The following is an 18564-nucleotide window of genomic DNA, read 5'->3' on the forward strand; positions in this document are numbered from 1 at the left end:
CTAGGCAAACTGCTTGTGAACTTAAAACCATGCAAAAATTTTTTTTCGACATCTCTATTCACAATATCATCTTGGATGGTCCTCCGCCAACTCAAACCTAACATGTCGAAGCTCCTTATACTTCCTTCCAAGCCAAGTTCTTTTGTCCTTTCTTTATTACTGTCAATGATGTTGACAGTCCATGCACTATCACACCCAGTAACACATTTGATTTATCCCTAACATTCTCCTCTCACATGAATGCTATTGATTTTTCTCTGTACTATTGTTAGGATATGCCTTTACCCCTATCGCCCTACTGCTCAAACTCAAGGTACTTGCCACGGTCAGGGTTGGAGAGGTGCAGATCATTGAAGGTACTTAGCCATGGTCTGGATTGGAGAGGTGCAGATCATAGTGGTACTTTGCCGAGGTCGGGATTGGAAAGGTGTGGATCGTCGTCGGTAGCCGGGGTCAGGAGTGTAGAAGAGTGGAGTCCAGAAGAATAGCCGGGGTCAGGAACAGAGAAGATAGGAACCATACAAGACAAGACTGTGGAGGCAAGGGTAGCAGTGAACACTTTGCACATAGAAAGGTTAATGCTCAGCCGAATTGCCAGTGGGCTGGCTGAGCATATATAGGAGAGAGATACCAATGAGGAACAGGCTGGAGGTGGCACGTCAGTAAGACAAGAGTGATAGGCCGAAGGGATGAAGGAGACAGGTGTGGGAAGGATCCTGTCAGGAATCCACTCCTGGGTTTGGCTGGAGCCCATCCATCCGGAGCTTTGCAGGTTCCAGACAAACTATTCCCTGCTTCTGCAATCACCTGCCTCCTGCTGCCTCCTGTGCAGCTCTGGCCTGATTGGCCTCCTGTGCTATTTAGTTCCTGCCCCGCCCTCAGGAAGTTGCTGGACATAGACTTTGCAATCCGAGTCCCCTGCATCCCAAGGCCTTCTTGCATAGCAGCCCCGGCGCTGCTTCCCTTGTTCCTGGCAGACTTCGCCGCCGTGCTGAAGCGGCTACGCTGGTGTCCCCAGTGTTTCCTGTGGCGTGTCTGCACCCCTGGTTCCTGTGGCCTTCCTGTTGGCAGTTCCTGTTCCCAGTGGTCTCCACCACTCTGGGCTGTACCCGGCTAGGGGGTGCCGTTCTGTGCTGTAGCACTGGATTCTGCAGTTCCTGTTCCTATCCCTGAAGCCTTGCTGTCTTCGTTGAAGAAGCATTGTTGTATTCCCTGATGATGACCTCAGCTCGTATCCTCGACCACCGCTCCTGTGCCGCCTGCCTTGACCCCTGCCTGGATAACGTTAACCCTGTTCTCTCCAATCCTGAACCTGGCCTGTTTGACGATGATTTCCGCACTCCGGACCAGTTTGCGCGGTCTAAGGTCGGTGCTTATTCATCCCCAACTCAGCCCCGCGGTCCGGTCCCAGTTTGTGGCAAGCACGTATGTTACACATCCCTGATGATGTCAGATGACACGACTCGTGCGTGCGCTGATCATGCACCGCGAGTGCGCACTGCCCGCCGATGATGTCGCCGCGTGGGCGGAGTCTGGAGGTAGGACCGGAGGGAAGCGTATTTACCTCCACGCGGGATGCGCACGCAACCATAGCATGTCGGCTGGTCACAGGAGGAGGAAGAAGAGCGTTACGGTTGATGGGTGGAGCGGGGGGCCCAAACACAGGTTGGATAAGCACCGTGTGCCCCGAGTGTGTCGTGAACCATGGATCCTGACACCTTCTCTCCTGCTGAAATCTCTCTCCCAGTTTACCGTCAAATCCTGTATAACCTACTAAATTACTTTTCTGTATTTCAAAGCTTTACACTCCTCTGCCCCTAATTTGTTGCTATAACCCTGTTTTGTGTTCTGCTCAAGGGTGTCTTATGTCTATGCCTTTTTGTATTTAAAACCTCTTCCACCTAAAACCTTTCTCTTACTGCCCTTTGGCTTTATTCTTTGGAATGTAATTCTACTCAATATCTAATGAGCACCCCCTCTTTCCAAACTCACGTCTTTAATTAAGCATTTCAGTACTTTCGGGTACAATAACAAGGAGCTTTCAAAATAACTATTCATCCCGGAGCAGTACAAAGTATTTGGGGTCATCCCTTAAGGTTTGAGGAGTGCCCACTTGCGGGCTGAGGAAGGTGCCACGAAGGTGCCTTGCCTCGCGGTCGCCAATATGGCGGTGGACTGTGTGCCCGCGTGGCCACAGGTAGAGAAGCAGGTCCTGAACCCCGTTGTTACACATAGTGCCCCCCGATCAAGTATCCCCAGTCTGGGGCAATGCTCCCCAGCTACAAGGCGGACAACCTATGAGAGGCTATCCCTGGCAATTTAACATCAAGCGACCATGCAGTACTTCCACAAGAGGACCCAGCCAGCAGTCCCTGCAGCCGCAGAATGCGGCACAGTGATGGAGCACGGTTGGCAGCAGTTTGCAGCCATCGGGCAGGAGGACCAAACACTCCATGGAAGAGGAAGTTTGGGTACAGGGGTCCAAGACAATCAGCAGGCGGTCAGCCTAGGGGACCCCAGCGCTACATTACCTCTGGAGCAGCCTGAAGTGGTCTGCCTACAGCACCAGCTCCCATGGACAGGGATGCTGGTGGAGCTACCAGAAGAGGATGCTCCTGTGACCCCAATCACAGGGAGACAAACGCAGGCAGTTGCCCAGGGGGAGGTGCAGTTGGCACTTCCGCCCCAATCAGTGTTTGTTGCTCCCAAGCTTTTGGAGCCCACCACATGGATCATCACTCCCCTGCATTTGGAGCCTATTAGTATGGAGGTCCCTGAGGGACCAGGCAGGTAAGCCAGACCATGCCTAACCTGTGTCCCTATGTATATTCCGACCCCCATTTTGACCATTCCCCTGACAGTGTGACGGAGGGTGAATGGCTGGAGCTCAGTGAGTGGTCCCAGGAGATGGTGCGGGAAGACCCTGATCTGGATGACAGGAGAACTCAGGCGACCGAGCCTGCCTCCAGGATCATGTCCGATCACTTCCCCAGACCCAGTGTTCTTTTGTACTGGGTACCAGCCCCGGTTGCTCCGGCCAGACTCTGGACCGAGAGGGGCCAGTTAGTGAGTCCCTGAGTGGGTAGGAAACAGATTGTGCAGGGGAGGAGGAGACACTACTGATGGGGCATCAGGGGGTTCCTCGCACCCGAGCCTGGCCAGTGAAAATGTTCTGCGGGCTGGAGACATCCCCGGAGGCATCAGCGTTTGGCCACGCCTGGGTTGCCTGCCAGCTAGCAGGCAGACACGAGAAAAGTGTAAGTGTAAGAGTGTGACTGTGAGCGGGTAACAAGGCTCTTAAAAAAGGTCAAGCTCTGTTTTGGTTAACTCTGATCTAGAATGTATTAAAATTATATTTTATTAACATTGTGTTTAATACTGTAATATACTGTGTGCACTGTAATATACTGTGTGCAATGTATATGAGCTTGGACTTTAGGGACCAATGTGCAGATAGGCTACCAGGTCTACCAAGTTGGTGCCAGTAAGTCTGCTGGATATCAGAGATGAAAGCCACCAGAGGATGCCAGAGGTGTGAGAGCCATTTTGGTAACAGGGAAGGGCTCAAGTACTTATGTTCTGGGATGAATGGCAGTCTTCCTGGCTGCCATTTGTCCTACCAAACCTGGAGGAACCTGACCCAGCGGGTGACATCTGAATAGTAAGGGACAGAGGTGGCAAACTTGCGCATGTCCCTTAGCAGATTCAGATTCCCCGCTAACCTGGCTTTCTATACCGGTTTCGCTCTAAATGGCTACTAAGAATGTTCCCACGCTGTGATTGGCTGTAATATTTTGCAAATGAACTCCAAAATACTATAAGAAACCCCTAAATCAATAACGTTTGAGATTCTCAGCGCCAGAAGTTTGGGTGGGCTTTTCAAATGTGCTCTTGCGCGAATAGCAGAGCACCGACTTCAGAAAAGTCTGCCCGGAAAATATTCTAAGTCCAGCTTTTCGTTGCCAAGTTCTCAGAAACTAACGTAGCGGTTGCGGTTGGGATTTCAAGGCGATTTCAGTTCCAGGACGTTTGGTACTAAGTCCTGGTCAAGGATAAACTCTTATTTGGAGTTCCCTGCAGCTAGGAAAGTCTAGTTTTCAACCCCAGTACCCAAGTAAGTGTGTCTTTTTGTGTGTATTTTTTGTTCCACTATGTGTATGCCTATTTCTGTGAATAAACTTCAGTGTATTTCATTATCTTGTTTCGCTCAATACATGATCCTGGTAAAAGGTGTACAATAAACCAGGTCTCCCATGACAGGCTTTATTGACAGAGAGCCCCACGGAGACTGCCACCGGGACTAGGGATGCACTTCCAGCAAGAGGCTGGGAGTGAAGCGGTGGGGATTGCTGTCTATAGCCCACCACTGGGGGATCGGGAGAGCCAGGCTGTAGGTCTCCAACTCGCAGTTCCCCAGTGGGAATGTGTGCGAGAGGTGTTAGGAAGAGATGTGGTCCTAGCTACGGAGGAGCCAAGCGGGACCAGTGGGTTGATTGCCCAGTCGCATAGAGGGGGAGATCAGGGAAGTGCAAGGGTACTACCAGGATTTAGTGACCCATTATAGCGCCCTGACTGAACCCCTGACTGATTTGACTGAGCAGCAGCTTAGGGTACTGGCAGCCTGGTCCCCCAAGTGTGGGACAGCATTTCAGGCTCTGCGGATCTGTCTTGCTGCAGTTGGAGCAAAGAAGGCCTTGCAGCCCTAAGCCCTATCTTACTGAGAAACCTTCCCCAGTGATCAGGGATCACAGCCCCGGGGGGTGGGTACCAGGGTGGCAGGGAGAGACGGGTTTATTGCTGCGGTGGAGCCTTGCCCTGTTGAACTTGGACAGTGTAAGGGGCAAGGAGAACAGCAATTCCAGAGGACTTTCCTGGCCAGAGGGACTCTGCCTCAACCCTGATGTCTCAATAATTTTTCGGCTCAAAAAGCCACTGGATAAAGTGACTGTCCTGGAGCCTTCTTCTTGAGAGGGAAGATGTCACAGTAGGGGTAGCCAGCCTTCATAATAAAGGTGAAGCCCGGCAGCTGCCACATAAACTGTGTGTACTGGGCTGTCTTTAGAAGCCCATAGGGCAGGTAATGTGTTTTTACTGTATACCCTGTAAATGTTTCCTTAGCTGTCCCCTGTGAGCTCATAAGCTGAGTATGTCCTGTATGTTTTAGACCCCTTATGGGAAATAGCTGCAGGATCGGGACTTTGGGAACAGGAGTTTAAGGGTGGATGTTGGAGGGCGAAAGGTGTTAAAATGTGAGTCAAGTGTTGCTGGCCGGTTCTACCGGTAGTACTGTAATTGTATCAGCGAATCGTGCATGTTTGCGGGTACAGTTCTATGTATAAAGACGGAGTATTTTATTAATGAAATAACCCTATGTAACATCATGGCGCCACCAGCAAGTTCTACAACCAAGTTTTAAAACACAGTGCAGTGACTGTTTTAAAACCAAGTGGTAGAATCCAAGTTTTAGAGCCCTAGCCATTGCAAAGACAGAGTACGTAGGCACGATTTCCATTGGCCAGTTCATATTTCCCGCCATGCCGGCAACCTGAATCTAAGCCTCCCCCTCTGCCCCCTTTAATTGGTTACAGTCAGGCGAGTCTCTGGCTCTTGATTGGCTACTGTGTGCAAACCCATGCTCTGATTGGTCGCCAGTCCCTCTTCCATGTTAAACATGGGACAGCGAGGTTTATGTAAGGGACTGCCCGATCAGAGAATGAGAGCATCCTAGGGCTTTCTCTGTTGAAGCGCTGGCAGGCATTCCAAAAGTGCTTTGCTCGGAATAGCAAAGTACTTGGCACGGAGATGCCGGAGAAGCCTAGCCTAGATGAGGACAAGTTCTACAGTCACGGCCAAGTTCTGAGGAACAATTTGACTTGCTCCAGGCTTAGCCCAGTGCTTAGTCACTTTGAGCTGTGTCTATTCGTGTAAATAGTATATTGTCACTCCAACACACGCTGTCTTTATCCTTAGACACGTACTCGCAAAACATGCAATATTTGCGGGTACAATTACAGTACTCCCGGTATAATGGGTCAGCAACACTTTACATAGTTTTTAACCCTATTTGCCCCCCAACATCCACCCTTAAACTCCTGTTCCCAAAGTCCCGGTCCTGCAGCTATTTCCTATGAGGGGTCCTAAACACACAGGACATCCCTAGCTTGAGGGGACAGTTTGAGGGAACATGGTTACAGGGGATACATTAATACACTTTACTGACCCCAAGAGCAAACACAGAGAGCCAATTACACACGGTTTTTAGGGGTAACCAGCCGGGCTTCACCTTTATTATGAAGGTCAGTTACCCCCTACCGTCACACACCTACGGTATTTTTTTCTTTACTGTATATGAAAATCTCTCAATTTTATATTATTAATGATTGGAGGAGATTTAAATGTAGATATAGGTGACCGTGAAAAAGATGCTAAAGCAATGTTCTTATAAGCTTCAAAATGAAGAATCAAATTAGGAGAAGATCTACTTTAGGGTGTAACCTGTTCATTATATTTCTTCATATATTTCCATTCAAAGAAGGAATTATGGACCTTATTTTCTAAGCCGTTTTCTGCATAAGACAGTCACTGGATACACGTTATAGGTCATTGACTTTAATTTTAGGTGACTTCAAGTGCATGAAGGTTTCTTATAGCATAACTCTATTTAGGAAATATGGCCCCCAATCATTACACAAACCTACCCATTATTTTTAAGGGCAAAGATTTATTTTTCCTTTACAATTTTACATATTGTTCAATTTACAGTGTAAGACAAAACATTTTTTTCCCTGTGTACATAAGTTGGGGTACATTAATTTCACCTTAATTTAAGGTTTATTATTAATAATATTATTGTCATTACTGTCATCAGATAGAAAATTGAAATTGATACAGAATTAAGTACAAATATTCACGAATACATTCACTACAGTACTCACAAAAGGGACCACGGCATGGCAAATTCATCAATGCAATGATGATGCAGAAAACAGCAAGAGGTTTCAAATAGGAAAAGTTCCACATAAAGCAATGATTTGTTTGATAAGAAACATCTTGACCTTTGGTAGCAGACGTATTGCACCAATTTTGCATTATGGAGCGTTGGATAATGTTATAGTGCTTCATCACAATATTTCCTTTTTATATACTCTTCATACATGACATAGACAGTGTACTAATTGACCTCTCAAGTAAAGATGGCGAAAGTATTTTTTTTTTAGTCAGAGAAAAAATGCTGTTACAAAGTGGTGTATAATTTGTTGAATTACAAGCAATGTACAGGGTTCACTGCTGTGTTCAGCACCTGTAATTATTTGTTTTTAGATTTTTTTGCTATGACATTTGTTTGCCAGTAATAATGCTTTTATGTTCCCTTAGTGTCAAAAAGTGGCAGAGGAAGCATCAGCATAGCTGTGAGCGACACTCTGATAATGCTTGGAGAAAGTGAATCTGTAAGTTTGACAATTATCTGGAAGATCTTGATGTTGAGGATAATGGGTCCATGTTTACTGAGCAGTCTTCTACTATAAGAAATGTGTGGCCCAGGATGGACGTCCTCTGGCATGTGGACCAAGTGAGATGGTTTGAAAGACAAAAAGAGAAAAAAAGGGGGGCAACAGTGGTGTAACACTTTAATTTAAATAAGCATCTAATATAAATATATTTAAGACCAGCATTTACACATGCTTCTTGATTGGAACAATCTCAATTGGAGACATCCAGGTTATCTATATCTGTTTTTCTTGATGTACCTTATTTAAAAACAGATAAAGATTGCCATAGCATAATATAGTTTTATTAAAATATTTCCAGATATGTGCTGGCGGGGATGTGGTCAAAAGGGGGACATGGCCCACATTTGGTGGTCATGTCCGGAGATCCAGAGGTACTGGACCATGATCCAGACGCTTATCCACGAGGTCACGGGACTTCCCATCCTCCTAGATCCACTTTCCCTGGTGCTGAACAAACCCATAGACGACCTTCCACCACCAATATCTAGGCTAATCTCGGCCATACTGACAGCGGCTAGATGTTCTCTAGCAGCCGCCTGGAAGCAGATCAAAGCCCCCTCGAGAACGACAGTAGTCAGAAGAATTAATGAAGTAATGACAATGGAGAAACTGACGGCAATGCTCCAAAAAAAGATGCCCCAGTTCTGGAACACCTGGGACCCCTGGGTGGAAAGATAAAATCCAAAAAGGGCCTCGCTCCGATGCCACTGGGGCCCCTCCCCCTCCCTGCACCCAGGGGGGGTGATAGGGAGGTGGCGGCGTGCCCCCCTCCCCCCCCCCTCATACTCCCCCATCCCCCCCCTTCCCTCCCCGTTTGTCTCCCCCTCCCCTTTCCCCCCCCCGCCTCTTCACCCTCCCCCTTTTTCCCCCCCTCGTAGGAAACGGGAAAATGTTATTGGTCACTGTAAGATTGTATCATAGCAAAGTGTCATGGGCTCATGACACTCCTGAATGTAATGTAACTTTTGAATATTTCCAATAAAAAAATTGTTACAAAAAAAAAATATTTCCGGATAAAAAATAATATATTTTCCACTTGCAAACGCCTATCTTGTGTTTTGTGCATGTCAAATACAAGACGTTTCAGCACAGTGGGCAATGCCCGTTTATGTCTTTCTGGTCATCTACTGTACGTTACTGGACTAGATGGTTATTTAAATTATAGAGTTACACCACTGCTCCCCCCCCCTCTTTTTTTTTTCTCTTTTCTCTTTTTGTCTTTCAAACCATCTCGCTTGGTCTATGCTCCAGTGAACATCCATCATTTGCCATAATTTTCTTCTGAGGGATTTGGAAATTCCCTCCTACTGACTCCAGCAGCGGGACTAAGACACACTTTTTACGCAATTTCCACCCAAGTCTGGACTATTTGGCTATAATTATCTGTACACTAGAAAAAAGACATACAGTCCATTGTCGGTGCAACAGGAACAGTTCACAGGCATATAATATAATTTCCTATATGTCCCCTTGAAACTAAGCAATTAATCTTGATCCTGGGAGTATGTAAATCTTTTCTCATACATACAGTAGGATCTCCATATACTTTTTTATTCCATTACCACTTATTTTGTATGTTTCTAGTAATAGAGTGCTAGAGCTTCCTTCCTTCTTTCTCACTTCTACCATAAGACATTGTCTAGCACCGGAAGACACCTTACATCCCATTGACTTCAATGTTTTGTACGGTGGTTCCAATACTGCCAAAATGTCTTATGGCAGAAGTCTGCTTAGTAAATATGGCCGCAAATCCTTCTTAAATCTGAATAAATACATGCCATCTGAATTTCTATTGTTTTTCCCTTTTTCCATTTTTAGTTGTCCTTTAATTAACATAATTAGTTACAGAGCCTGTGACGGAACAGCCTGTAGGTGAGGTCAGAGAAACACATAAACGTAGATATTGTGTTTAAACAAGCCCTCGGCAGGGTTTATTTACAACACAAACCAACATAAAGTATCGGGTACTGTCCCTTTATGCCAAAACATAAAGCATAAAAACAAAGCCTACTCCATCCTGGAGACTTACTAGACTATATACAACAAAAGACAGAGAAGCCCAAAGCTGCATACAATATGACAAAAATGCACAGTGAAATACCTATATATTCTCTTGAAAAGGGGTAATTTAGTTAAACCCTTTGACCAAAGCATTAAGCATGCAAGGCACAACAAGATTTGACCCAATTTGCAGGTCCTAACACTACCTGATTAAAATTCTCATTTACCTCTATATTAGGAGGGAGAATGATCACATTGGATCTGTATAAAGCCTGCAATATGAAAAAGATCTGGTAATTGGAGTGGGGGAGGGGCAAGCTTAAACCCTAGGGGGGAGGGGCCACTAACCTCCAAACAGCTGAGACCAGCTGGAAAAAAGTTAATAAGCACACATAATCCCAGCAAGCTAAAAAAAAAAAAAAAAAAAAGCATACCACACAATATGTATATATATGTATATATAATATATATACATATATATATATATATATATACATATATATATATATATATAGGTTCCTTACCGAGTAGATCCAGGATCCCAAGATCACGAGGCAAGAAGGAGACAGCACACTCAAAGGTAAAAAAAACAGCGTGTATTCAGTAGAAAAACCGGCACATAAACATTGGGTTTATGTGCCGGTTTTTCTACTGAATACACGCTGGTTTTTTTTACCTTTGAGTGTGCTGTCTCCTTCTTGCCTCGTGATCTTGGGATCCTGGATCTACTCGGTAAGGAACCTATCTATACATTACCTGTATGGGACAAGCACCTTTTTGCCACATATGTGTGTGCCATCTGTTTATTTTTATATATAAATATATATATATATATATATATATATATATATATATATATATATATATACAAATATAACTGTATGCTCATCTGCATGTCTTAGGCAGGTCTGCAACCCCGCCTTTCCCCATTATCACCCAGAATTCAGCACTTCCACTGCAGCAAGGGATTCTGGGAAATGACATGCAAATGAGCACACAGTGTCACTTTTTGCTTCAATAACCATTTTAACATGGTTCCCTATAGGCTTAAGCTTGCTGCGTGGTCACAGCTTTGAGCACAGCCAGGGTTAAGGTGCATACCCAGAAAACCACCCACAGACAGCCGTTTCGACCTTGATGGGTCTCATCAGTGTGGGGTTGATTTTACTGGGAATGCAAGAGAGGCTATGGGATAGGCTAAACCATAATACTGAGTTAAGTTATGGTGAGTAAAAAAAGTGACAAAAACCCTCCACAGGAAAGCAAATATGCAAATATAACTGTATGCTCATCTGCATGTCTTAGGCAGGTCTGCAACCCCGCCTTTCCCCATTATCACCCAGCATACAGCACTTCCACTGCAGCAAGGGATTCTGGGAAATGACATGCAAATGAGCACACAGTGTCACTTTTTGCCTCAATAACCATTTTGAACATGGTTCCCTATAGGCTTAAGCTTGCTGCATGGTCACAGCTTTGAGCACAGCCAGGGTTAAGGTGCATACCCAGAAAACCACCCACAGACAGCCGTTTCGACCTTGATGGGTCTCATCAGTGTGGGGTTGATTTTACTGGGAATGCAAGAGAGGCTATGGGATAGGCTATATATATATATATATATATATATATATATATATATATATATATATATATATATATATATATATATATATAAACAAGCAAAAAACAGGCGCACTCATAGCGTAGTAAAGTTTACAAAAATTTATGTGGAGTTGAATGTATAAAAAGGCACACTCACAAACATAACGGAAATACAAGCAGTTATAAGTAATACTCAATCGCCAGCCAGAATGCAGGAACCAAGCCACTCCGGTAAGATCATCCGATATGGAGAGAATTCAGCAGCTTCCACAGTGTAGAATTATGGACTTTAAATTGTTTGGAAATGGCATTATAACCCTTCCCAGATTGATGGGCAGCAACAACTGCTTCTCTAAGATCATTGCTAATGCCTTTCCTCCTTGGCATTTTGTTAACACACACCTGAATGCTCCAGACCAGCAAACTGCTAAAACTTTCGCTTTAATAGAGGTGGTGACCCTTGCTGATCAATTAATCAAGGGCATTTGATTAGCACTTTTTCACACATGGCTTCTCAATTTTGGCTTTATTTTTGTTAAATCATGACACGGTGTAATATGTCATCTGAGGTTGTATTTACCTAATTTTTAGACCTGCTAAGGAACAGTTGATTGTTATTATGTCCAGATACTGTATGTAAAACCATGGAATTAAGTACATTGGGTGTACTTTCTTTTTCACATGACTATCTATATATATATATATATATCTATATATATAGATATATATATATATATATATAGATATATATATATATATGTATTATATATATATATACATATATACACACACACACACACATATATATATACACATACACATACATATATACACACATATATATATATATATCTACTATATATTTCTCAAACAGTCATATGTTTCTATGTCTGTATGTGTCTCCCTGTGTCCCTCCCTGTGTCCCTAGCGGCAATCCCATTGGACCTTGGGCCAGGCCAATGAGATTGCTCCCTTGGCCCGCCCGCCCCTGCACACCTCTCATTGGCCTGAGGCGGAGTGACGGGCCAAAGGAGAGACACACACACACACTCACTCACTCTCCTCGGATCTGCGCCAGTCCCACTCTCCACCCCCTCTCACTCCCGTCGTGTGTGTGTGTGCCCCCCTCACCGCAAACCCCCCACCCCCCTTCACTGCAAACCCCCCGCCCCCCCTCACCGCAAACTCCCCACCCCCCCTCACTGCAAATCCCCCCCGCACCGCAAACCCCCCGCCCCCCCTCACCACAAACCCGCCGCCCCCTCACTGCAAACCCCCCGCCCCCCCTCACCGCAAACCCCCCGCCCCCCCTCACCGCAAACCCCCCGCCCCCCCTCACCGCAAACCTCAGCCTCCCCGGCGCCAAGCCTCCTCCACCTCACCTCTCACACACCGCCAGCAAAACTCCCGCCGCCTCTCACACGCCGCCTCACTCAGCTCTTCTCATCGCGGCCCCGTCTTACCGCCGGGAGCGCCAGCAAGCAGTTAACCCCCCCGTGGCCGAGCCGGGAGCACGGGGGGCGCAAGGAGGTGTGTGTGTGTGTGTGCGTCACTCAGTCTGTGTGTGTGTGTTTGTGTTTCTGCGTCAGACTCACTGACGCACGCGCACACACACACACTGACTGACGCACACACAATGACTGACGCACACACTGCATGAAGCTGTAAAGGGGGACAAACAGAGCTGTAAAGGAGGGGGGGGACTGGATTGATGTGAATGGGGGATAAACAGAGAGAGGGGGGAGGAGAGAGGAGACAGAGAGGAGCGGGAACATTACATCCCGGGCAACGCCGGGTCTCTCAGCTAGTATATATATAAATACATACACATACATATATACACATATATGTATACTGCTGCGGCACAGTTTATTCGAGCATTTGCCCGTTCTGTGCCGCAGCAGTAGCCTGGCGCGCGCCCGAGTGTGACGGGCGCGCGCCGAAGCAGCGGAAGAGCGCCCTCCGATCGGGGCGCTCTCCCTACCGCTGCCGGGTCCGCCGGGTCCCCCGGAACCCCCTGCCGCTGTCCCGCGATCGCGGGACACCAGGGCTCCCTCGGGGAGCCCCTGGACACGCGTGCAGGGGGCGCACGCTCCCGATGACGCGTGACCGCGCGTCTATGACGCGCGGCACGCCGAGGGGCGGCCACTAGCAAGCCGGGAAATCTCCCGGCTTGCGGTACCGGCCACACTCGAATAAAGTGTGTCGGTAGTGTATATATAACATTTACTGTGTATGTAATTAAAAAAAAGATATGCATAGTATCATTTGACCAAGGTCCTCCCATAATCCTGGGAATGCCCCTTTCAAATTCCAAAAAAGGCTATATGTTGCCCATATAAACATCCCGAGCCTGCAGCCTAAACTGAATGAACTAAGGGCATGGTGCTTTCTGCATACGCCTATTAGCCATCATTCTAACTGCAACATGGTTAACTCCTAAAACCCTTGAGGTAACAATCTCCATTCAGGGATACTCCATTTTTTTTAAAAATAGATCAAAGAAAGGAGGAGGGGTGTTACTTTATATAGCAGACTTCATATAATTTAGTCAATGTGTTGCTGTCATGCACTCAGGGGGTATGCTGACAACGAGTCTGATCTCGTGTGTAGTTCTGTCATGGAGGGAGATCTATAAGTGGGATCTGGTGCCTAGCACTTGGATGGGGACCAAAGGTAAGGAAAGTAGACTTACCTCATATGTTAGCGCCCCCCCCCCAAGAGGATAGGTTCAATCAAGGCAACCGGAGCTTCAGCGGCTGTGTATCCAGCGGCTGTGTATCCAGCGGCTGTGTATCCAGCGGCTGTGTATCCAGCGGCTGTGTCAGCTCCTGGATAAAGAGCCTTGCGGGCGTGAAACATGTAGGAGGTGTCCATGGAGATTGCTGTTTGTCCAAATAAACCCCTTTTTTGAACTTACCTGAGTGCTGCTTACCTTGGATTCTGCCTTTCAGTTGCTGCGCTCCGGATATTCTTTCATTTTTGTTTTTCGTATAATTTATGCTGATAAATTTCCCCCCAAAGCCCACCCTCTTTTGAAATCTTAGTTGGCAAAATGTGCCTCTGCTTCTCTATGCCCTTTCTTATTGAGGGCATCTACCACCCCCCTAAAGCCCCACTATAATCCCTAGTTGCTATCACTCTCTTTCTTTTCACAATTTCATCTCTTAATGCGAAGAGTGAGCTGCTAGTTCTTGGGGATTTCAACCTCAATTGGTTTAACCCAAAAAACATCAAAATCCGGACATAACTCAAATCACTAAATCTAACCCAATTAATATCCCAACCCACACGGACAATCCTAAAATCTCACAACCCTTTCTTACTGGACTGGATTCTATCGTCTTGAATCACATTATGGGGTTGGGGGGTGTTATTACTGTAAGTGCCATTGATCTGGCATTAGCTGCTATTTAAGTTATACAGTATCTGTACTTTTATATTCCAAGTTTTCAGTTGCGTTAAATGAATCTGCCTTTTTGAGACTGATCTGCGGAATTCCACTGATAAAAGGAAATGGCCAATCCACGGCAGATTCGAACAAGGTTGAGAATTTTGCCCATCTGTACTCATTATCTTACATCCCTCAAATGCCTCATTCAATGCAAGAAAACACCAACATTGCCTTGACACATACTGTACAGTCCTTTTTGCTTGTGAAGTATGGTGCTGTCGTGTAAAGATTAATTGAGAGCATTGATCCAATCACACACGTGTTTGTATTGCAGCAGACAGATGAAGATCTACCGGGAAATTTGGATGTAGAAACCAAGAATTGAAGACAGAAATAACAACTTCTGAAATGCTGATAAATGTGGAATATGTGGAATTTAGAATAATTTATTTAGAATAATCTCTTTATATTATAGCATAGCTAAATTTAAAAAGGCAATGGAATAAACTTCACGTCTTCTGTTTGCTGTACCGCATGCATAACCTATTGAAACTATAAAGTATGTTGGAGGATGGTTCATTTTTTTTGTTGTTTTTAGTTTGTCAGTTAATAGGTTTTGTAAAATAGAAATATATACAAAATCTTCATGTTAATGCTAATGAAATGTTACTGATGTTACTGTTTATGTAACTAAAAATATATAATGTTAACGCAAAATAATGTGTGATTCATTTTTTCTCTTTAATTTATGAGAAGTATCCGTTTTTTATTACGAGTTTAAGTGACTATTTATGTGTCGGACTATATACTGTACATGTAACTTTACTTCTTAACAAGAAGTTAAAAAAAACAACACAACATACAGTACAGTAATCAAATACTCCCTATATTGCCCATTACAGCCTAAAGTAACTTGCATACTATATGGACTTTCAATTTTTTTTAATTAACTCCTCCTTATACTGAGACCAAAGGTGGCTGCCTACTTAGCCACTCAAAACCTAAAAGACTGTACAGGATAGGATCCAAATCAAGATCAGTTAATCCGCTGCGTACCACATTAGAAATCTGGTATCAGAAAAGAGCAAAAAGTTCCTTAAAAAATTGTATATTGGATAAATATGAGGTTACTTGTAAAACACTCATGAATCAATTAGCAAAAACAGTCTTGCGCTAATTTGGTACTTGGAACTTACTCAAACACTAATGTCAAACTCCCACATTCAATAGCATTCAAGTACCTGGATCTATGCATCGTCTATATGATGTGACATATTAAATATATGGAAATCAATGCACCAAAATGAATACAAAGGACAACATAATGCAAAAATATGTATTAAAAATGTATTGAAACAAGTATCTTTCACAATAGGACTAACAATTCCTTGAGACAATCAAAAGACATCACATCAGCTATCATAAGAGGCAAGTATAAACAACAACTATAATAGTCTTGATAAAAGGCCTAATTTTTTGCCAGAATCATCGAGTTTCTAAGGTGCCAGCCTTTACATTTTTCTCTGGTTGTTAAGGGAGTTTTCTCTATATGATTTGTTTTCTTATAGTTGTTCTTTATACTTTACCTTTATGATTACTGATGTTATGTCTTTTAATTATGCTGAGCATTGTTAGTAGAGATGAGCGGTACATTCCAAATCCGATTCCAGGAATTTTAGGACAAATCTGTGTGTTCCCCCCTCTCCGCTCCACCCCAAAAACCAACCACGGATTGTGCACCAAAAAATGTTAGTGGATTGTTAAGAATTCTGACTTTAATTCCAAAATCCTGGAGAGAGACACCGGCAGCACCTACAGAGGTGTGTATCTCCGGAAGCAGGGGATCCCTGGAACTGAAATTAATGGTGTTCAGCTCTGAAGACACCATGCGTCAAACCTATTTTTTTTAATTGCTAATATTTTATCACCTACTCCAGGATGCCATTAGCCCTGTCTTTCCTACATGTATTTATATAATGGCCAATATGTTGGTCAATATATAGATAAGCAAGATACTGTAAGATAAACCAACCTGAAATAGATGATAACATGGTAATTAAAATACATTGCAGTAAATATTAACCCCTTCGTAGACCACAGGTAAACCAATAATGAGCTTCATGACTAGCTCACCAGAAAGGGCTACAATGGGGTTAATAAAAGTTTAATAAAAACATAATCCCACACTACCTAGCCTCGTTTGGTGGCTAGTAAAGCATTGTTATACAATGCTTTACTAACCACTAAGCTAACCAAGGGGTTAACCCCTCCCACCACCCACCTCCAACCCGGGAAACCTAATCACTCTCCCCTGGGCCACAACCCCCATTTTCCACCCCCTACCCCACAAAAATCACCCCACAGTTATGGACAATAGCCCTATAAACAAATGGGGATAATATGGATTTTGCCCATAGAAAAGCATAACAAAAATATGGGTCACAAAATATGCATTGCAATAAATAATAACCGAATAAAATCTATCTTTTTAATCCATTGATTGTCACTGTGGCTACCTAAGCCTTCAACGGGGGCCTAGATAGCCACATTGGTAATCAATGAAAACCTTAAATTAATAAAAGCATCACTTACCCCTGCCAAGATGAAGGTCATTCTACTCATCCTCAGGGGAACCAGCAGATAATTCCAATAAATGCCCAACCATAAAAAAATAAATCAATACTAGCCCGATGGCCAATAAAAATAAAAATCCAAACAACCATGAAAAATTAATCCCTGCCAACGACACAATAATAAACAAAGAAAAAAAATCAAGCTGAAACAATAAATCCAATCCGGATGCATCCTGGCTGTGAATCCTCAATTTGACCTGAAGCAATGGATCCTTTGTTGATTGAAGAACATTCTTCTGTGAGTAGTAGTTCTTTGTTACATTAAAGAAGTCTTCTTGTTTTTCCTTTTTTCTTTCTTCTTCCAGATGTTTACTCATCATCTTTTTCCATTGAAATGATATGTACCAGGACTTGTATAAGGCCTGTGACCAGGGCTATCTTAAGGGTAGATCGATAGGCATGGTCGATCAGAATGCCAAGAAATTGGGGGCACACTGAAGGACCGTGGCTATTGATCTACCTCAGAGGAGGAGGTGTTAGCAAAGAGAAACTGAAAGTACAATGGGAGAGGTAGGAGGGGATATACTGTAGGATAGAGCTTTGTTACGAATACCAAGAGTATGGAGAATGTGAAGGAGAAGAGAGTGATACACAGTATCAAATGCTGCAGAGAGGTCAAGTAATATGAGCAGAGTATAATGACCTCTGTCTTTGACAGCATGGAGGTCATTAGTTATTTTAGTGAGGGCTGTATCAGTAGAGTGAGCAGTGCGGAAGCCAGATTGTAGATGGTCTAGGAGAGTGGTGAGAAAATGGAGCAAGTGAGAGAATACAAGAAGTTCAAGGAATTTAGAGGCAAAAGGCAGGAGGGATACAGGACGATAGTTAGAAAGACAGTTAGGGTCAATCTTGCTGTTTTGTTGTTGCATGTTTGAAGGGGGAGGGAAAAGTACCAGAGTAGAGGGAGGAGTTAAAAATGTGGGTGAGCATAGGGATTATAGTAGGAGTGTGAGGATTCACCATCCTGGCGGCCGTAGACCATCTCCTCACCTCAGACCTGCTGCGGTACCAGACTCTTTGGAAGAACAAGCGCGCGGTCCTGCTACGCGCGCGCATTCAGATCTTGCGCGGTCTGCCTGCTTGCGGGTCCTGGCCCCGCCCCCTGCTTGGGCACTCATCGCTTGAGCTCATCCAGACTCACCTCTGAGGCACGCCCCGGTCTCCGCCCCTGCCTTGCTGACAGACAGGACTGGCATGGGAGTGACTTGTGCACCAGGCTCCGCCCCCTGACCTCCATGACATGCCCTCAGTCCCGCCTCCCTTCCTGATCAGGCTGCATCATAGGGCACACCTGTGTACACCAGCAGCCTCTAGGATTCTGTTTCCTGGTTCCGCCCTGGCTTACCATTGGAGGATTTGCCTTTATATACCCTCTTGTTCCTGACTCTCATTGCTGAGCATAGTCTAGTGTGATGCCGTGCCT

At 44.8% G+C, this 18564-nt stretch overlaps 1 protein-coding gene across 7 annotated transcripts in view; it reads left to right on the plus strand.

Moving 5' to 3' along the window:
* LOC142463899 (sperm-specific sodium:proton exchanger-like) overlaps positions 1 to 15216 on the plus strand; it is a 956006-nt gene extending 940790 nt beyond the window's left edge. For all 7 annotated transcript variants that reach the window (XM_075566732.1, XM_075566736.1, XM_075566735.1 and 4 more), the window contains 2 exons: positions 7375 to 7448; positions 14843 to 15216. In XM_075566732.1, the coding sequence (XP_075422847.1) occupies positions 7375 to 7448; positions 14843 to 14893 (125 nt within the window). In that variant the 3' untranslated portion in view covers positions 14894 to 15216. The remainder of the gene's footprint in view (positions 1 to 7374; positions 7449 to 14842) is intronic.
* Positions 15217 to 18564: the final 3348 nt, after the last annotated feature.

Source organism: Ascaphus truei, chromosome 12 (genome assembly GCF_040206685.1).
Source record: "Ascaphus truei isolate aAscTru1 chromosome 12, aAscTru1.hap1, whole genome shotgun sequence".
In the NCBI taxonomy this organism is placed as follows: Eukaryota; Metazoa; Chordata; class Amphibia; order Anura; family Ascaphidae; genus Ascaphus; species Ascaphus truei.